The sequence below is a fragment of the Leuresthes tenuis genome, unplaced genomic scaffold, assembly GCF_036924035.1.
Source record: "Leuresthes tenuis unplaced genomic scaffold, fLeuTen1.0.hap1 SCAF_2, whole genome shotgun sequence".
NCBI lineage: Eukaryota > Metazoa > Chordata > Actinopteri > Atheriniformes > Atherinopsidae > Leuresthes > Leuresthes tenuis.
In genome coordinates, this window is record NW_027325356.1 from 595,001 (window position 1) to 615,695 (window position 20,695).

General features: G+C 48.5%; 2 protein-coding genes across 5 annotated transcripts in view; one reads left to right on the top strand and one right to left on the bottom strand.

The window, feature by feature from the left end:
• Positions 1 to 20,695, top strand: part of wdr59 (WD repeat domain 59) — a 71,440-nt gene that overhangs the window by 19,646 nt on the left and 31,099 nt on the right. For 2 of the 4 annotated variants that reach the window (XM_072379779.1, XM_072379780.1), the window contains exons 19-27: positions 2,483 to 2,539; positions 3,425 to 3,558; positions 4,823 to 4,904; positions 5,022 to 5,134; positions 5,217 to 5,358; positions 6,337 to 6,418; positions 6,496 to 6,616; positions 6,695 to 6,837; positions 6,923 to 7,246. In XM_072379779.1, the coding sequence (XP_072235880.1) occupies positions 2,483 to 2,539; positions 3,425 to 3,558; positions 4,823 to 4,904; positions 5,022 to 5,134; positions 5,217 to 5,358; positions 6,337 to 6,418; positions 6,496 to 6,616; positions 6,695 to 6,837; positions 6,923 to 7,158 (1,110 nt within the window). In that variant the 3' untranslated portion in view covers positions 7,159 to 7,246. Of the gene's footprint in view, positions 1 to 2,482; positions 2,540 to 3,424; positions 3,559 to 4,822; positions 4,905 to 5,021; positions 5,135 to 5,216; positions 5,359 to 6,336; positions 6,419 to 6,495; positions 6,648 to 6,694; positions 6,838 to 6,922; positions 7,247 to 20,695 lie in introns of those variants that run through there. The other 2 variants (XM_072379781.1, XM_072379782.1) reach the window with 2 other exon arrangements.
• On the bottom strand, positions 7,566 to 14,559 carry LOC140302304 (uncharacterized). The gene is made up of 11 exons (XM_072381138.1): positions 14,416 to 14,559; positions 13,774 to 13,884; positions 13,589 to 13,677; positions 12,914 to 12,977; positions 12,469 to 12,607; positions 12,266 to 12,395; positions 10,576 to 10,751; positions 9,689 to 9,771; positions 9,548 to 9,616; positions 8,797 to 8,895; positions 7,566 to 7,730 (listed from the first exon to the last, which is right to left on the bottom strand). Exons 1-11 carry the CDS (start codon positions 14,557 to 14,559, stop codon positions 7,605 to 7,607), a joined length of 1,230 nt encoding a protein of 409 aa, XP_072237239.1. The 3' UTR covers positions 7,566 to 7,604.

Here is a 20,695-nt window from a genome sequence, read left to right on the forward strand (position 1 = left end):
GACGTGTGTGAGAGGGGCTTGGTTTTATTGGACGTGTGTGAGAGGGGCTTGGTTTGATTGGACGTGTGTGAGAGGGGCTTGGTTTGATTGGACGTGTGTGAGAGGGGCTTGGTTTGATTGGACGTGTGTGAGAGGGGCTTGGTTTGATTGGACGTGTGTGAGAGGGGCTTGGTTTTATTGGACGTGTGTGAGAGGGGCTTGGTTTGATTGGACGTGTGTGAGAGGGGCTTGGTTTGATTGGACGTGTGTGAGAGGGGCTTGGTTTTATTGGACGTGTGTGAGAGGGGCTTGGTTTTATTGGACGTGTGTGAGAGGGGCTTGGTTTGATTGGACGTGTGTGAGAGGGGCTTGGTTTGATTGGACGTGTGTGAGAGGGGCTTGGTTTGATTGGACGTGTGTGAGAGGGGCTTGGTTTGATTGGACGTGTGTGAGAGGGGCTTGGTTTGATTGGACGTGTGTGAGAGGGGCTTGGTTTGATTGGACGTGTGTGAGAGGGGCTTGGTTTGATTGGACGTGTGTGTGGGAGGGGCTTGGTTTGATTGGTCGTGTGTGGGAGGGGCTTGGTTTGATTGGACGTGTGTGTGTGGGAGGGGCTTGGTTTGATTGGTCGTGTGTGTGGGAGGGGCTTGGTTTGATTGGACGTGCGTGTGGGAGGGGCTTGGTTTGATTGGACGTGCGTGTGGGAGGGGCTTGGTTTGATTGGACGTGCGTGTGGGAGGGGCTTGGTTTGATTGGACGTGCGTGTGGGAGGGGCTTGGTTTGATTGGACGTGCGTGTGGGAGGGGCTTGGTTTGATTGGACGTGCGTGTGGGAGGGGCTTGGTTTGATTGGACGTGCGTGTGGGAGGGGCTTGGTTTGATCGGACGTGTGTGGGAGGGGCTTGGTTTGATCGGTCGTGTGTGGGAGGGGCTTGGTTTGATCGGTCGTGTGTGGGAGGGGCTTGGTTTGATCGGTCGTGTGTGGGAGGGGCTTGGTTTGATCGGTCGTGTGTGGGAGGGGCTTGGTTTGATCGGTCGTGTGTGGGAGGGGCTTGGTTTGATTGGTCGTGTGTGGGAGGGGCTTGGTTTGATTGGTCGTGTGTGGGAGGGGCTTGGTTTGATTGGTCGTGTGTGGGAGGGGCTTGGTTTGATTGGACGTGCGTGTGGGAGGGGCTTGGTTTGATTGGACGTGCGTGTGGGAGGGGCTTGGTTTGATTGGACGTGCGTGTGGGAGGGGCTTGGTTTGATTGGACGTGTGTGAGAGGGGCTTGGTTTGATTGGACGTGTGTGAGAGGGGCTTGGTTTGATTGGACGTGTGTGAGAGGGGCTTGGTTTGATTGGACGTGTGTGAGAGGGGCTTGGTTTGATTGGACGTGTGTGAGAGGGGCTTGGTTTGATTGGACGTGTGTGAGAGGGGCTTGGTTTGATTGGACGTGTGTGAGAGGGGCTTGGTTTGATCGGACGTGTGTGGGAGGGGCTTGGTTTGATCGGTCGTGTGTGGGAGGGGCTTGGTTTGATTGGTCGTGTGTGGGAGGGGCTTGGTTTGATTGGTCGTGTGTGGGAGGGGCTTGGTTTGATTGGTCGTGTGTGGGAGGGGCTTGGTTTGATTGGTCGTGTGTGTGGGAGGGGCTTGGTTTGATTGGACGTGTGTGAGAGGGGCTTGGTTTGATTGGACGTGTGTGTGGGAGGGGCTTGGTTTGATTGGACGTGTGTGGGAGGGGCTTGGTTTGATTGGTCGTGTGTGGGAGGGGCTTGGTTTGATTGGACGTGTGTGTGGGAGGGGCTTGGTTTGATTGGTCGTGTGTGGGAGGGGCTTGGTTTGATTGGACGTGTGTGTGGGAGGGGCTTGGTTTGATTGGTCGTGTGTGGGAGGGGCTTGGTTTGATTGGACGTGTGTGTGTGGGAGGGGCTTGGTTTGATTGGTCGTGTGTGGGAGGGGCTTTGTTTGATTGGACGTGTGTGGGAGGGGCTTGGTTTGATTGGACGTGTGTGTGTGGGAGGAGCTTGGTTTGATTGGTCGTGTGTGGGAGGGGCTTTGTTTGATTGGACGTGTGTGGGAGGAGCTTGGTTTGATTGGTCGTGTGTGGGAGGGGCTTTGTTTGATTGGACGTGTGTGGGAGGAGCTTGGTTTGAGTCGACCTGACAGTGAAGCAGCTTGTAAACACACCTGAGACGGCTCTGACAGACAGGAGGCCTCAGGCCACGGGTCAGTGGTCCACTCCAGGTTTGAACCGTCTCACTCCTTTTTAGCGATGCAGGTTCTCCATCTTTTCTCTCCCACCACATTTTCAAAGGTCATCAAAGGTAACTATGGTAACAGACACAGGTGCAGAGGGCGGAGGTCAGGTGTGTTTGGTGTGTAGCTCTCTGTGTTCACCCTCTCACTCTGCTCACCTTCCTGATCGGCTTCTGTTTGTTTTCTTTTTTTGTGTTGTTTTTCTCTCTGTCCAATCCCCTGCCTCCCATCTGTGGGCCACGCCTCCTTCCCACCCTCATCCAATCAGATGCCCCCAATATCCACCTCCCGCCGCTGGTCTGTCCAAACCCTCCATGACTGGCCGGTACCGAGCTCTGTCCTCCATTCGTGCATTTCTTCTGAGCTCCGCCTCCTTGTTCTGCATGTCTCTGATTGGCTGCCAGCTCCTCCACTAACAGCATCACCTGATTTATGTGTTCTGAATCCAACATGAGCGTTGGGATGCAGCTCCTCTGGAATAACAGCCAGCACAGCAGCCTGTCCACACATGTTCTGTTTCAGTCCCAGGACGCTCGGTTCAGGGGTCCAAACTGTTTCTGTCGGTCACTGGGTTCCCTCCAGATGCAGCACAGATGTTGGCTGACAGTCAGAGGAAGTGAGGAGTTGCGTGTTCGGTCCGTTAGCTTTCAGCACTGAACTGCTGCCGCAGATCCAACAGCGCTGAGCTGGTGGTTCTGGTCTCCAGCAGCTTCTTCTAAATGAAGAATTCTGAACACATAAGTGATCGTTCTAACGGCGCCACAGTAACCGCCGCCTGACCCCGCCTCCTCTGCCGCCAGCTTTAATGTCCACTAACCTTTAACCGCTGCGGTGAGTTCTGTTCATCCTCAGAACCTTGAACTGTTCGGAGTAATTTGGCTGTTCAAACATGTTGGTGAATGAGATGGAAACTGTTCACAGTGTGAGAGTCCGTCACAGCGAGTTTTCAGCTGCTGAATACACGTCAGAACCAGACTTCTGATGTGTGACGCCCACAGTCTGAGCTGATCTGCCGGCTCGGCCCGGCCCGGCCCGGCTCGGCCCGGCCCGGCCCGGCCCGGCCCGGCCCGGCCCGGCCCGGCCCGGCCCGGCCCGGCCCGGCTCTCTGACTCACAGTGTGAACAGGTTCTGCTGGTCCGGACCACAGTTAATCAGTTGGTGCTCTGTCTTTACTGGGCCGGCCGTCTCCTTCCCCCTGTCTGTCTGTCAGAAATCCCGCCGCTTTAAGACGAAGCGGGAAGGCGTGGACTACGGCTGCCGCCCCATCAAACTGGCGGGGAAGGTCATCATCCAGGAGATCTCCTGCCTGTTGCCGGTCCACAAAACTCTGGGAGAGAGCTACATGTGAGACGCACCAACACGCACACACACCTTCTGTTTAAACCTGGAAAACTTGTCCTGATCAGATATCTGAGAATTAAAGGCGCAGCGCAGTTTTTATCTCCGGATGAAAATGAATCGTTTGCATTAAAATCAGCCGACGGCTTGTTGAACCTGTTGAGTTGAAGTGAAACAGTTCTCAGAGTCCACCTGCTGTGGTCTGGCTTTCCGTAAGATCCAGGGGCGAGATTAACCTCGAAGATACTTCTCGTTGCGTTAAGAATCTCGTGAGATTTGTGAGATTTCCAAACTTCTATTTGTGACCTGAGGGGCAGTAATGCAGCTTTCTACGTCCAGCCTGCCAGAACCTAAAGAAGGAGAAGAAGAAGAGGAGTTCTCACGCCACATGGTGTTTGTCACGCTGAAAAAAAGTATAGGATAGCGCCGCTATCGCTATGGAAACGGCAGGAAACAACGTCTCCCATGAGTCTGAGCAGAGCAACACTAATGATAATATAAGTGATGAAAGACCTGTCAGGCATGTAAAGAGTTCTAATAAAACATCTCAAAATGCACGTTCAACCGGGTTAGATAAAAGTCTGTGGGTCCAGTCATGGACTTTCTTATTGTAGTTCTCCTGAAATCTCGGCTCGTTAGTGTACCGTCACTCCCCTTTAAGATCAGAAGGAGCCTGACCATCAGTGCTCTGAACACAAGAGCAGGACTTTAAACTGGATTTAAACTTTAAACTGGATTCTGAAGCTGATGGGAAACCAGTGTAAACTCTAAAGACCTTTTAGATGGTTCTGTTCACTTCAGTGATGTGCTGCTGAAGTCTGGAAGAAACAAATGCATGACTGATCTCCTCCAGCTCAGGAAACAACTGACCGTAGTGTGGGAATAGTCCTGAAGAATGGACCAAACCAGTGACACGCTGGTCGGGGCTCAGAGCCTGACCCATAATATGGGTATAACCCATAGATCTGCTCAGGAGCTGAGATAAGTTCTGCTGGGTTCAGCTGAAGGAAACTCCAGCTGAACACGTTCTGAGACCTAAAAGGCTCGAGCAACATAACAGTGATGGGACACTCCTTTGGAGGGTTAATCAAAGGTCATACGAATAATAAAGGGCCTAAAACAGAGCCCTGAGGAACCCCGTACCATAGACTCTGTACAGGTGACACAAATTAAATAGAACTGAAATGAACCTTAAAGGTAAATTAGAATGTGTCTGATCCCTGAAATCACGCCAGCTTCATGTCAGCCGCGCTGCTTCTTCCTGTTTCAGCCTCAACGTGAACGACATCCAGGAGACGTGTCAGAAGAACGCGGCGGCAGCGCTGGCGGCTGGACGCAGAGACGTGGCCAAGGTTAGCCTCTGATGTTTTACATCTGACCCAGTTTATCACAGCTTTCAGAACCGTGACCCGGCAGCTCACTGTCAGCACCTCCCAGCTGTAGTTAAACTGTTGGTTCTGGTTCTGCAGGTTTGGGCTCTGGCGTCCGCAGCCACCTGTCAGGACCTGAGTCCAGATTCAGACCCGGACACAGAGACTCCGTGGGCCCGACACCCATTTGGACGACGCCTGCTGGAGACTCTGTGAGCTCTTAGTTTGGTTCTGTCGGGCCAGGTTGGACACGGACCTGCAGGTTCTGATCCGTGTGTCTGTTCCACCCTCCAGGCTGGACCACTACAGCCAGATGAGTGACATTCAAACTCTGGCCATGCTGTGCAGCGTGTTCAGGACTCAGGCTCCGCCTCCAGACTGCTACTCCCTGTACGGACACCATCCGTCTCGCTTCCCGCCGCATCACTCCCGCTACGTAAGTCTCCACCGGCTGCGGGGCACGGGTCGGGATTATCTGGCAGCCAGCAGCGACTCTCTGGCTGTTTCAGTTACTTTAATCCAATCACAGCCATGGTGGGCGGGGCCTCAGTAAAACAGACGGCCTTAAAGCACCGCCCACCACGAGCAGGTCAGCAGCCATTATTCGGATTATTACAGCCATGTGACGTAGCGTATTCCACCTGCAGCCTCCTGCCTCTGATTGGTTGCTGTCACTCATGTGGTTGCATCACAAGCAGTGGGAGGAGCCAGAGGAGGCCCATTGTTCTACAGATGGTGTCTGATGTGTTTTTATTTTATTATTAACCTTTATTTATTCAGGTAAAATCTCATTGAGACCCAGGGTCTCATTTGCAAGAGTTTTAGGTTTTAGGCAGCAGCAGAACACAAAGTTACAGATTAACTGAACGGAACAGGAACATATGATCATTAATAATGATAAAATGAAAGAAAAAAGGAGCTAGTTAAGTACAGAACATGTGCAGACCCCCCCTGACTGTCTCACCAGCCTTCCTACAAGTCCTCTGGTGAAATAAAAGTGGACAGCTTCAGTTCCATGTTACAGACGCAGCATCAGCAGTTCAGTACAGACTGAGGGGAAATGTGACGTAATCCAGGACCGGAGGCTGTGATCAGACTGTTTCTGTGTAAAGTCTGTGGACAAATAGGAGGGCAGGAGTCCAATGATGGATCTGTAGATAAACAGATACCAGTGGCTGGTTCTGAGCATGGACCAGTCAGTGAGAGAGTCCAAAGTGCAGTGATGTGTGAGGGCTTTACAGCCAGTTCTGAACCTCAGAGATCCGTGATATGTGATGTAGGCATTCATATAAACCATCACCAGAATCCAGGAGTGGCTGCAACAATAAGTTTTCTGGCATTAAAAGAAAAGTTTAAACTGTTCCTGTCAGAGCAGAGAAACCGTTTACAGGAAGTGATGTCATGTGTGTCTCAGCCCAGCTACACATCCAGCTCCCTCACCTCGGGCTCCTGCTCCAGCACCTCGGACTCCATCACCCCCAGCACCTGGAGCACCGGTGAGACTACAGCGCCGCCGCCTGCTGTGTGGATGTTTCCATTTCCTGCTGAACAGCTCACTTCCTGTCGTTTTCAGTCAGAGACGGCGAGCACGCCAACCCCTGGGGCGAATCCTCCCCTGACGACTACCGCTACAGCAGCCAGGGCTACACAGATCCTCGGGAGCGGGAGCGAGAGCAGCACGACATGAACAAGAGGTGAGGAAGCTCCCCCTCCCAGACAGGTGGGGTTTGTTTTCTGATGTCACTGTGATGTCACTTCCTGGTTGTGTGCAGGCTGCTGGACCCGGCCAACACGCTGCAGTTTGATGACTTTAAGAAGTGTTACGGTGAGATTTTGTACCGCTGGGGTCTGAGGGACAAGCGAGCCGACGTGCTGAAGTTCGCCTCCTGCCCGCCGGAGCCTCACAAAGGCATCGGTACGATGCTCGCCACGACCCCAACGCCATGTCATGGAAGCTGAACAGCATCTCACTGAGCTGACATCACTGTCTCTCTCCACAGAGTTTGGCGTGTACTGCTGTCACTGTCGCAGTCAGGCCCGCGGCACTCAGTGCGCCGTGTGCAAGCGCCTGACCTTTCAGTGTGCCATCTGCCACGTGGCGGTCCGAGGCTCGTCCAACTTCTGCCTGAGCTGCGGTCACGGCGGACACACCAGTCACATGATGGACTGGTTCCGGCGGCAGGACGAGTGTCCGGCGGGCTGCGGCTGCCACTGCCTGCTGCAGAGCACCTTCTGATGGCCGCCGCCGCACGCGCTGACGGGAGGCAACAGCGAGACGTGAAGATGGAAATGTAGAAAACATTAAAGACGAAGTTTATTATTTATTTTCACTTGTCTTTCTGTTCATGGAATAATAATCAGCAGCTCTTTAGTCCATAAAAATATGCTGAAGTCGGACTAATAATCAGAATCTGTTCCTTTTACATTTCTAAAACAAACGCACTTCCTGTCAGATGATGATGCATCATGTGATCATGGCGGCTGCCCTGCTGGAGAAAGGTCGTAACCGTGGTAACAAGAAGTGGCCTCTTCGCTGTTCTTGGACAGAAGTTATTTTTTAATCCAGACTAAACTGACTGATTGATCCACTTCTGATCCGTCGTGTGAGCGGCGGCTGCGGCTGCGGCGGCTGTGGCGGCGGCGGCGGCTCTGTTCTGCAGGGTTCGTGCCGCTGACAGGAAGTCACATGACAGGCGGCAGCTGCGGTCGGTATCTGGAGGGAGTTCTGAGTCGACAGAAGACGCAGCGCGTCAGCAGGTCAGAGGTCAGCAGGCGGCACACTGGAAACGGCTTCCCGCACTCCTCACACTGAAAACACACACACACGCACGCCATGACCACCACCGACAGGCTGAAGGAGCGGTTCGCTGTTTTCAGGTCGTTTCTGGGCGAGTTAAAGTGAAAGAACAACGATCACTGGATCTGAAAGCAGAATCAGACCCTGGAGTCGTTACATCACTTCCTGTTGTCCCACATCACTTCCTGTTATCCCACATCACTTCCTGTTGCCCCACATCACTTCTGTTATCCCACATCACTTCCTGTTGTCCCACATCACTTCCTGTTATCCCACATCACTTCCTGTTGCCCCACATCACTTCTGTTATCCCACATCACTTCCTGTTGTCCCACATCACTTCCTGTTATCCCACATCACTTCCTGTTGTCCCACATCACTTCCTGTTGTCCCACATCACTTCCTGTTATCCCACATCCCTTCCTGTTATCCCACATCACTTCCTGTTGTCCCACATCACTTCCTGTTATCCCACATCACTTCCTGTTGTCCCACATCACTTCCTGTTATCCCACATCACTTCCTGTTGTCCCACATCACTTCCTGTTATCCCACATCACTTCCTGTTATCCCACATCACTTCCTGTTGTCCCACATCACTTCCTGTTATCCCACATCACTTCTGTTATCCCACATCACTTCCTGTTGTCCCACATCACTTCCTGTTGTCCCACATCACTTCCTGTTGTCCCACATCACTTCCTGTTATCCCACATCACTTCCTGTTATCCCACATCACTTTCTGTTATCCCACATCACTTCCTGTTGTCCCACATCACTTCCTGTTATCCCACATCACTTCCTGTTATCCCACATCACTTTCTGTTATCCCACATCACTTCCTGTTGTCCCACATCACTTCCTGTTATCCCACATCACTTTCTGTTATCCCACATCACTTCCTGTTGTCCCACATCACTTCCTGTTATCCCACATCACTTTCTGTTATCCCACATCACTTCCTGTTGTCCCACATCACTTCCTGTTATCCCACATCACTTCCTGTTGTCCCACATCACTTCCTGTTGTCCCACATTCAGACTAAAGTCTGGTCACATGATGCAGGAGGACTCCCACCTTCAGGATGTGGACTCCCGTTCCTTCTGTCCTGTTCCTCTGCAGAACCTCCGGGATCTCCTCCACGTTCCCGATGTCCCAGAACCGAACGGTCCCGTCCTGCAGAGAGGAGACCAGAGTCAGAACCGGGTCAGCAAACAGGGTTTCATCTGGATCTGAGGACTGCAGCAGGCTGACGGCCAGTCCTGGTACTGTCAGTCCTGGCTGTGAGCCAAAGGGTCGCCTGAAGGAGGGAAGAGGCTGCGGCTTCTTCTAAAGAATCACCAACAGCTTTAAAGCTCTGACAGAGACCACAGAACTCTGGACAGATGAAGCAGCAGCTGGGTCCTGTTCGCTGGTCCTCATCAGAAGTGTGAGTCTAAAACACGAGGAGAAGAGTCAAAGATGTACAGCTGTGACTTTCAGGGCCTTGAAAAGCTCATCATCCAGGCCCAGTCAGGAGTTCTGCTTCCCCCTCCAGAGGGGAACAGATTTCACCAAACTCCTCCTAACTCCAGCTGCCTCCACAGGAACCATTTACAGGCTGACCAACCTCAACAGAACTCCATCTTCAGACTCACTGCTTCACCCCAGGCTGCTGGGGCCCAGAACACGGCCAGTCCACGAAGAACCGGGCCTTTATGGGCCTCCTGCAGGTGGCGTGGCGACAGGAGAAGAAGTAAATCCAGAAACTGAAGCCTCACAGAGATGGGCCTCTTCTGAAAGAAGAATCGGATTAAAAACCTTTAAGGTTTTGACTGTAAAACAGAACCTTGGAGGAGGAGACCACCAGCTTCCTGTCGGCGCTCAGAGTCACGTCTGTCACCCAATCGCTGTGGCCCTGAGACGACAAAAGAACAGATGAGCCGCGCCTCCAGAACCGTCAGGGAATCAGCTTCAGTCAGCAGCTCACCTTCAGGACCAGAGTGGGGCAGAGCGAGGTCACGTCCCAGAGTGCAACAGTCCTGTCGTAGGAGCCCGACACCAGCAGGCCGCCTGCGGGACGCATCACATGATACAGCTGTGATCACGGCTGAAGGTAGAACAAGAAGAAGAAGAAACCACGGGCTGAAGGTAGAACAAGAAGAAGAAGAAACCACAGGCTGAAGGTAGAACAAGAAGAAGAAGAAACCACAGGCTGGAGGTAGAACAAGAAGAAGAAGAAACCACAGGCTGAAGGTAGAACAAGAAGAAGAAGAAACCACAGGCTGAAGGTAGAACAAGAACAAGAAGAAGAAGAAACCACAGGCTGAAGGTAGAACAAGAAGAAGAAGAAACCACAGGCTGAAGGTAGAACAAGAAGAAGAAGAAGAAGAAACCACAGGCTGGAGGAGTCAGAGCTGCAGCTTCTAACAGCCGGTCCAACAGTGTGTTCAGAACCTGTTCAGAACCTTCCTAACGGAGTTAATAACTAACCTAACCCTCCTGCAGTCGTCACATCTGCTTTACACTCGGCTCCACTTTTATCTCAAATCAGTTTCTTTTCTGCTTCATTTTCTCTCGAAGCTTCAGCTTTTGTCTTTATGATCAAACTCGTGTTTCTGTTTTTATGCATTTGGCAGACGCTTCTATCCAGAGCGGCTTACAGGTAGGGTAAGGGGGGGCTCTGAGGCCTGAGGTCACGTGACGCCTCACAGCTGCTGAGGTCACAGCTGCTGAGGTCACAGCTGCTGAGGTCACATGACGCCTCACAGCTGCTGAGGTCACATGACGCCTCACAGCTGCTGAGGTCACATGACGCCTCACAGCTGCTGAGGTCACATGACGCCTCACAGCTGCTGAGGTCACATGACGCCTCACCGTCAGCAGAGAAGCAGCAGCAGCTCACGCTGCCTTCATGGCCGCGGCGCAGCGTCGTCCCACCCTGAGACCGGAACTGCAGGTCCCACAACTTCAGGGTCCTATCCCACGATGCCGTGCACAGGAAGTGCCCGTTGCTTGTGAAGCAGCAGTCAGACACAACGTTGCCATGGTTACTGAGAGTGAAAGAAGAAGACAGAAATCATATTGTTGCTTTCCTTAATAAACATGATAAACGGAGCTGAAGAAGCCTCTGACTGAACTCAGCAGAGGACGGTTCTTTAGGTTCATTAACTGCAACATTCAGCTCCACAGCAGTCCTGGGGCGCAGCTCTGAGGCTCCACCTCTTCCAGGGTTTGGCTTGTTTAAGGTGAAGTGATTATTCCCACAAAGGGGTCCATCAGCTGCCTGCAGCCAGCCTCTTCTCCATCGCTGATTCACCCAATAACTGCAGGTCATCTGAGTGTTTCTGGAGTCTGTGGTGTAGCTACTGGAAGTGTTTCTGGAGTCTGTGGTGTAGCTCCTGGAAGTGTTTCTGGAGTCTGTGGTGTAGCTACTGGAAGTGTTTCTGGAGGCTGTGGTGTAGTTACTGGAAGTGTTTCTGGAGTCTGTGGTGTAGCTACTGGAAGTGTTTCTGGAGGCTGTGGTGTAGCTACTGGAAGTGTTTCTGGAGTCTGTGGTGTAGCTACTGGAAGTGTTTCTGGAGGCTGTGGTGTAGTTACTGGAAGTGTTTCTGGAGTCTGTGGTGTAGCTACTGGAAGTGTTTCTGGAGGCTGTGGTGTAGCTACTGGAAGTCTGAGTGTTTCTGGAGGCTGTGGTGTAGCTACTGGAAGTCTGATGCTTTCATCGCTCTGCTGCCATTTATCATTTCCTCACATTTATCGTTTGCCAAACAAACGATTTGAAGGTGGCGGCGGCATCTTCAGCAGTAATACCGGTATTTTCATTCAGACTGCTGACTGCTTCCCTCCAGCTCCTTCTCCTCTTCTTCTTCTTCTCCTTCTTTAGGTTCTGGCAGGCTGGACGTAGCAAAGCTGCATTACTGCCCCTCAGGTCACAAATAGAAGTTAGGAAAGCTCACAAATCTCACGAGATCTCGTCACACTCCATCAAATACCCCTGAATTCCTTCTTAAAAGTGACCGACTGTTGCATCATAAACCCTGTCACTGTCCGAGGAGCCGGGCCCCGAGGAGCCGGGCCCCGAGGAGCCGGGCCCCGAGGAGCCGGGCCCCGAGGAGCCGGGCCCCGAGGAGCCGGGCCCCGAGGAGCCGGGCCCCGAGGAGCCGGGCCCCGAGGAACACCAATCCCGGGACGATAAGCAGACAGTCGTGGGTCCTGAGAGGTGTTAACCTGCTTATTAAAGTCAGCCGATAACAGACTTTTATGATGTGGGATGTCCGGGCCACTGCTCTGAGGGCAGATGGGCGAGATAACAAAGCAGGAAGTCTTCCACAGCACCAGAACTTTCTCCTGACTCCCAAAAGAAGATATGAGCTATGAAATAAGACAAAGGAGTATAAATAAATAAAACCATGTGGTGTCTTCAGTTTTCTCTGAACAGAACTCTGGAGGTGAGTCTCCTGCTGTGATGTCAGAGCTCCTCAGAGTCTTTGAATCAAACAAACGGCGGCGTGACGGGAGAAAAGGATCAAGTGGAAACAAAGAAAGAACAGCAGCTCCGGTTCACCTGTCCACGGAGACGGTGGTTTTCTGAGCCTGCAGGTCCCACAGTTTGATGCTCCGGTCTGCAGAAACCGTGGCGACCCGTCGGTTCTGAGGGTCGAACTTACACCTTGTGACGGTGGAGCGGTGCTGATCTGCAGGGGAGGGGTCACAGTCTCATTAATCTCATTAACTAATTAAAGCTGAGCTGTGCGGCGGGTGGCGTACCGCTGAGGTGGTGCAGCGTCCGGCCGCTGCTGGCGTCGCAGATGGAGACGCTGTTCTGAGGGTCCGAGGCACAAACCAGCAGCCGGCCGTCAGGCGAGGAGCTGCAGGACGTCAGCAGGCCGGCCAGCCTGGACTCCCACTGCACAGATCAGAGTTAAAGCCACAGAGAGCAGAGCATCATGGAGCCGCTCACATTCCTGTCCCAGCACTTAGCTTCTTATCCTTACCCCAGATACAGAAACACTGAGGAGCATCTGCCTCCTGGAGATAAGGTGTTCAGGTGGGATGCATGAATGGTTTAAAGTGGAACAGATCCACCGGCTGTGCGGGAGCAGAGTCAGCAAAGCTCTGAGCAGCTGCTTCTCCAACGGTTCTGGTACCACAGCTGGTTCTGAAGTGTGCTGCACGAGTGTGTTTAGGTCCGTGGAAGAAGGGCAGAACTTACCAGAGCGTGTCCCGTCTCCATGTCCCAGGCCACCATCTTCTTATCCCAGGACACCGTGACCATCCTGACGCACGTGCACACACACGTGCACACACACACACACACACACACACACACACACACACACACACACACACACACACACACAGACACACACACAGACACACACAGACACACAGACACACACACACACACACACACACACACACACACAATCTTTGTCTGATTCTGTTAGGAACTCCGGTTCTGAACAGCAGGAAGGACCACGCCACGGTTTGATAAAGACTTCTGGAGTAAAGGGCCTTGAAGTGTTCTGATTGGCTCATCTGGGCTGGGGGAGAAGGAGACTTTGGACCCGCCCAGGTGTAAAAAGGAGTGGGCGTGGCCCTGCTGCTGAACAGGTGACCTTCATTTTTATTTCCTGCCCACAGAAGGTTTCAGATAAAAAGCTTTGGCTGAACGTCACATTCATGGTTTTCCTTCTAAAGTGTTCCAGAGTGAAGCTGCAGGTGTGAAAGGTCATCACCCGGTGTGACCCGGCCCCGTGTGACCCGGTTCAGTGTGACCCAGCTCGGTGTGACCCAGCCCCGTGTGACCCGGTTCAGTGTGACCCAGCTCGGTGTGACCCGGCCCCGTGTGACCCGGCCCGGTGTGACCCGGCCCGGTGTGACCCACCTGTTGGTGCCGGGGATCAGAGCGCACTCACTGACGGTTTTACTGTGAACGCCATCAAACGTCCTCAGAGGCCGGCAGCTGTCCACATCCTGCAGGGGTCAGAGGTCAACAGAAAGAGCACATGACATCAGCCCAACACACACTCATGGCTGTGCACGTGCACGTGCTCAGTGTGCACGGGTTACCCAGAGGATGGCGGAGCCGTCTGAGGAGCAGCTCAGGATGCAGCGCTCGCTGCAGCAGAGTCGCGCCGCAGTGACGGCGGCGCCATGCGCCCGCAGCACCTTCACTGGAACCTGTGCACAGCAACACGCCTCATCAGAACCAGAACCAGAACCAGCAGAGTCACATCCCGCACCTGCTGAAAACCCCCCCCTCAGGGTCCTGGAACAGTTTCCTCTGGATCTTTACCGTTCAGTTCAGAACAAATCAATCTGCTTTGGAGCCCGTATCTATAGTAACCGCAGATCTCTGTACAGCTGAGATCGTTTATGGACCAGGACAGTGTTTCTGTAACAGAACCACTGTGAAGAACTGCAGGTGTCCCACAGGGCTCGGTCCTGGACTCACCTCTGCACACTGTGTGTTTCAGAGGAAAGTTTCCCTCACAGTAAATGTTACTCCCTGTAACTTTCAATCTGCTTTAAATCCTTTATTTAACTTTCCAAACATTTTCAGATGATTTTCAGTTGAAGCTGAACTTTGTCGCTATTCCAGCTGTTTGAATTAATAGTATTTTAAATCAAATCTGTAGTTTTATGATTATGCAACGTTTTCAGCAACAGACGCACGGTCCGTGTTCACCTGAACTAACCGTCGAGTCTTACCTGAGACTCCCAGCTGCTCCCTCCACCTGCGCCGCCCTCCTGCTCCTCCTCTTCCTCCTCCTCCTCCTCTTTCTCCTCCTCCTCCTGCTCCTCCTCTCCTGGATGTTCTTCCACCGAAAGAGGATCCAACGTTTTTGTCGCCATCTCAGAAACTTTCGCTAAAAACTCGTAAAGCGCGTCCGCTTCTTGTCGGCTGTGACGGTTTCTATGACAACTGTGGGAGTTCTGTGATGCCTTCAGGCGCCGTGGGATAAAAGAAGAAACGAGTGTTTTCTCTTGAAGGTTCGAGGACAAATTTCAGTGAATAATGTCACAAATCCTCAGTTCCTCTTTGATCTTTAAATCTGAATGAAATAAAACTCAGAGTTTCTAAGTGTTCAACAGGGTTTTGTTGATATTCTCGATTCTATTTAAAGTTTCTGTTTTCCTACGAACTTCGTGTGTGCCTGAAATCAGCAGAGGTGACTACTTCCTGTAAATTGATCGCCGGCTTCCGCTTTGTGGAGCAGAGCCGACACTTCACCTACAATACAATAAAAAGTAAATTTATCATTAAACATTCAAACCTCTAACCAGAAAAGACTGCAAATATATGTCGATTAAGAAAATGACAGTAAACAATGTCAAAGAGAAAAAGTTTACCCTATTAGGTGTCACAAGATCAAAATGATTCCAGACAGGGGAAAAGTTCTTGGTTGTAACAAGAACACCCACCAATCGGAAGGTCGGTGGTTCGACTCTGGCTTCCCCAGGATACATGTCGAAGCGTCCTTGGGCAAGACACTGAACCCCACGTTACCCCCCCAGTGTATCATTGGGGGTATGAATGTGTGTGAATGCTTAGAAAAGCACGTAGATATATCCTAAGACGTGCTGTGTGAGTGGGGTGAATGCAGCATGTAGTGAAGCGCTTTGAGAGGTCAGTTAGAAAAGCGCTATACAAGTACAAGTCCATTTACCATTTACCTTCAGAGACTTGTGAGGAGCTGGAATACAGCTTCAGTAAATTATGTGAGCATTCACCAAACTTATGCTAAGAATAGCATTGAAAATTCTGTTATATCACTTTCTTGATCTGTGGGGAAAGAGTTAGGTCTTCATTCTTTGATCTGCAGTGTCAACGCACCCCAGGAATGAATTATAATCATCAACACACACAGGTGTATTTATTCATCTGTACCCACTGGTAGTGTGTTTTGTCCTGATGCGTTTTTTCGATTTCACTGACAGTTACATCAGACCACTGGTGAAATCTTGAATGTGGCTTGATTTCATGGGAGGCTAAAAACTGATGGGCATAACGAGTCGTTTCTACAGTCAATAAATTCCAGAAATCATCATTGAGAAAAATGCGCTCCTGTCCTCCATCAAGTGCGCCAACGCGCTCCGGTCAGTGAACAGACAGCATGGCTGCGGCTGCATGACCTGCGCCGCTACGTTCTCCCCCAGCTCTCCCACTGACACTTCGACCACGTCTGACATGTCCATCAGATTTGTCAAGCTGCTGGCTTTGCGATCGCGGACACTTTGTGAAGGCACCGGGTCAGAAAGCACAGCGTTCACTTGGCGAGCTCCATAAAAAGACAGAACACCCACATTACTCCCAGCCTCGTTCCCTCCAGTACTACCATCCCTGCTAACTCCTCGATGCAAACTTCGACCCGTGAAACATTTTCCTCACCACCAACATTAGTGGGCAAAGGATCTGAAGTTGGTGTTTGGTGCAGGGAAACACTTTGTCCAAGTGTTAGGGTTAGGCCACGAGCCCCGGGACCAGCTAACAGCTGACCGTCATCTTCTGAAGGTAGATTTTCCCCTTCAGAATAAGGATTATCGAATAGAAGACCCAGTGCTTCTTTGCAGGTAAACTTTTTAGTGGACATTGCGCGATTATTGGAAAAAAATATTCGCTAATGCTGCCTATATCGCTCTGCTGCTGCAGCTCAATGAATACTCGCTCAGTGAAGAACTCCTACTGATTCAACTTGCTGTAGCTCAAAAAAATTGCATTGAAGGATGAATCATACACCAGAGGTCCAGAAGAGTTCATTAACACTTCTTTGTATGGAAACACACTTCTGTGTGTGAGAAGCTTTGTGGCTGAGCAGGAAGATGTTGCATGGGTGGCTGCGCTAAATATTCTTTCAGCAGATGTTCATCAGCAGACAGATGTTAACCTACGCAACATCAGCCACTATCAAGTGTTTCATAGACTTATTACAGTAATAAGGTGAGAGTGATCAGAGTAAAGTAATGTGATTACTTTAAAAAATATTACTGTAATCTGATTACTTTTAAAATATTACTGTAATCTGATTACTTTTAAAAATACTACTGTAATCTGATTACTTTTAAAAATACTACTGTAATCTGATTACTTTAAAAAATATTACTGTAATCTGATTACTTTAAAAATATTACTGTAATCTGATTACTTTTTAAAAATATTACTGTAATCTGATTACTTTTAAAAATATTACTGTAATCTGATTACTTTTAAAAATATTACTGTAATCTGATTACTTTTAAAAATATTACTGTAATCTGATTACTTTAAAAAATATTACTGTAATCTGATTACTTTTTAAAAATATTACTGTAATCTGATTACTTTAAAAAATATTACTGTAATCTGATTACCTCCTTCATGAAAATGTTTCATATTTTCAACGTTATTTTCAACACTGGGATTTCTGTTGTGTTAAAATGTAGTTGGAATTTTTCCTTACTGACCGAATTAAGAAGTTTCAGCCTGGATTTATCTGCGAGCCAGATACAGTCATGAGAAGAGCTGCATCTGGAAGGCCAACGATCTTTAGCTGCGCTCTGATTGGTCGGTCTATACTCTCACTCTGATTGGCTGATCTTTAGTACAAGAAGTGCAGGAAGACTTGTTGAGCTTTTTTCAGTAGTTGTTTCTAAGTCATCACTGATATGTTTTCAGCCCAGTAACTCTGCTGGGTGTCCTGAAAACGGTCGCTGCGTTGGCCGGGAATCGAACTCCGGTCAACTGCTTGGAAGGCAGCTAAGCTAACCACTATACCACCAACGCTGTGGTGCAACACATCTGGCCCATCTGGAGTGAGTCCGACAGCTAAGTGCTTCAGGGTCAGCTGTGGTCACATCATACTTCACACCAGAGGTCCACCGGACAGCTTCGTGTGACTCTGTGGCGCAATGGTAGCGCGTCTGACTCCAGATCAGAAGGTTGGGAGTTCAAATCAGATTGGCGCCTTGATTATTTCCTGAGACCTGCAGCTGATTCTGTGACGCAGTGGTTCAGTAATACTTCTTTGTATGGAAACACACTTCTGTGTGTGAGAAGTTCTGTGGCTGAGCAGGAAGATGTTGCATGGGTGGCTGCGCTAAATATTCTTTCAGCAGATGTTCATCAGCAGACAGATGTTAACCTACGCAACATCAGCCACTATCAAGTGTTTCATAGACTTATTACAGTAATAAGGTGAGAGTGAACAGATTACTGTAATCTGATTACTTTTTAAAAAGATTACTGTAATCTGATTACTTTTAAAAATACTACTGTAATCTGATTACTTTTAAAAGATTACTGTAATCTGATTACTTTAAAAAATATTACTGTAATCTGATTACTTTTAAAAATACTACTGTAATCTGATTACTTTAAAAAATACTACTGTAATCTGATTACTTTAAAAATATTACTGTAATCTGATTACTTTAAAAATATTACTGTAATCTGATTACTTTTTAAAAATATTACTGTAATCTGATTACTTTTAAAAATATTACTGTAATCTGATTACTTTTAAAAATATTACTGTAATCTGATTACTTTTTAAAAATATTACTGTAATCTGATTACCTTTAAAAATATTACTGTAATCTGATTACTTTAAAAAATATTACTGTAATCTGATTACTTTAAAAAATATTACTGTAATCTGATTACTTTTGAAAGATTACTGTAATCTGATTACCTCCTTCATGAAAATGTTTCATATTTTCAACGTTATTTTCAACACTGGGATTTCTGTTGTGTTAAAATGTAGTTGGAATTTTTCCTTACTGACCGAGTTAAGAAGTTTCAGCCTGGATTTATCTGCGAGCCAGATACAGTCATGAGAAGAGCTGCATCTGGAAGGCCAACGATCTTTAGCTGCGCTCTGATTGGTCGGTCTATACTCTCACTCTGATTGGCTGATCTTTAGTACAAGAAGTGCAGGAAGACTTGTTGAGCTTTTTTCAGTAGTTGTTTCTAAGTCATCACTGATATGTTTTCAGCCCAGTAACTCTGCTGGGTCTCCTGAAAACGGTCGCTGCGTTGGCCGGGAATCGAACTCCGGTGAACTGCTTGGAAGGCAGCTAAGCTCACCACTATACCACCAACGCTGTGGTGCAACACATCTGGCCCATCTGGAGTGAGTCCGACAGCTAAGTGCTTCAGGGTCAGCTGCGGTCACATCATACTTCACACCAGAGGTCCGCCGGACAGCTTCGTGTGACTCTGTGGCGCAATGGTAGCGCGTCTGACTCCAGATCAGAAGGTTGGGAGTTCAAATCAGATCGGCGCCTTGATTATTTCCTGAGACCTGCAGCTGATTCTGTTACGCAGTGGTTCAGTAATACTTCTTTGTAGGGAAACACACTTCTGTGTGTGAGAAGTTCTGTGGCTGAGCAGGAAGATGTTGCATGGGTGGCTGCGCTAAATATTCTTTCAGCAGATGTTCATCAGCAGACAGATGTTAACCTACGCAACATCAGCCACTATCAAGTGTTTCACAGACTTATTACAGTAATAAGGTGAGAGTGATCAGATTACAGTAATCAGATTACTTTTAAAAATATTACTGTAATCTGATTACTTTAAAAAATATTACTGTAATCTGATTACTTTAAAAATATTACTGTAATCTGATTACTTTTTAAAAATATTACTGTAATCTGATTACTTTAAAAAATATTACTGTAATCTGATTACTTTTAAAAATATTACTGTAATCTGATTACTTTTTAAAAATATTACTGTAATCTGATTACTTTAAAAAATATTACTGTAATCTGATTACTTTTAAAAATATTACTGTAATCTGATTACTTTTTAAAAATATTACTGTAATCTGATTACCTTTAAAAATATTACTGTAATCTGATTACTTTTAAAAATATTACTGTAATCTGATTACTTTTTAAAAATATTACTGTAATCTGATTACTTTAAAAAATATTACTGTAATATGATTACTTTTGAAAGATTACTGTAATCTGATTACTTCCTGCATGAAAATGTTTCATATTTTCAACACTGGGATTTCTGTTGTGTTAAAATGTAGTTGGAATTTTTCCTTACTGACCGAGTTAAGAAGTTTCAGCCTGGATTTATCTGCGAGCCAGATACAGTCATGAGAAGAGCTGCATCTGGAAGGCCAACGATCTTTAGCTGCGCTCTGATTGGTCGGTCTATACTCTCACTCTGATTGGCTGATCTTTAGTACAAGAAGTGCAGGAAGACTTGTTGAGCTTTTTTCAGTAGTTGTTTCTAAGTCATCACTGATATGTTTTCAGCCCAGTAACTCTGCTGGGTGTCCTGAAAACGGTCGCTGTGTTGGCCGGGAATCGAACTCCGGTCAACTGCTTGGAAGGCAGCTAAACTCACCACTATACCACCAACGCTGTGGTGCAACACATCTGGCCCATCTGGAGTGAGTCCGACAGCTAAGTGCTTCAGGGTCAGCTGTGGTCACATCATACTTCACACCAGAGGTCCACCGGACAGCTTCGTGTGACTCTGTGGCGCAATGGTAGCGCGTCTGACTCCAGATCAGAAGGTTGGGAGTTCAAATCAGATTGGCGCCTTGATTATTTCCTGAGACCTGCAGCTGATTCTGTGACGCAGTGGTTCAGTAATACTTCTTTGTATGGAAACACACTTCTGTGTGTGAGAAGTTTTGTGGCTAAGCAGGAAGATGTTGCATGGGTGGCTGCGCTAAATATTCTTTCAGCAGATGTTCATCAGCAGACAGATGTTAACCTACGCAACATCAGCCACTATCAAGTGTTTCATAGACTTATTACAGTAATAAGGTGAGAGTGATCAGATTACAGTAATCTGATTACTTTTTAAAAAGATTACTGTAATCTGATTACTTTTAAAAATACTACTGTAATCTGATTACTTTTAAAAGATTACTGTAATCTGATTACTTTTAAAATATTACTGTAATCTGATTACTTATAAAAATATTACTGTAATCTGATTACTTTAAAAAATATTACTGTAATCTGATTACTTTTAAAAATA

Coding starts and splice junctions, on each gene's coding strand:
- LOC140302304 (XM_072381138.1), bottom strand. CDS start 14,559: ATGGCGACAAAAACGTTGGATCCTCTTTCGGTGGAAGAACATCCAGGA. Junction 12,396..12,468: donor GACGCTGCACCACCTCAGCG/GTACGCCACCCG, acceptor CCTCCCCTGCAG/ATCAGCACCGCTCCACCGTC. Junction 9,617..9,688: donor GCCCCACTCTGGTCCTGAAG/GTGAGCTGCTGA, acceptor TTGTCGTCTCAG/GGCCACAGCGATTGGGTGAC.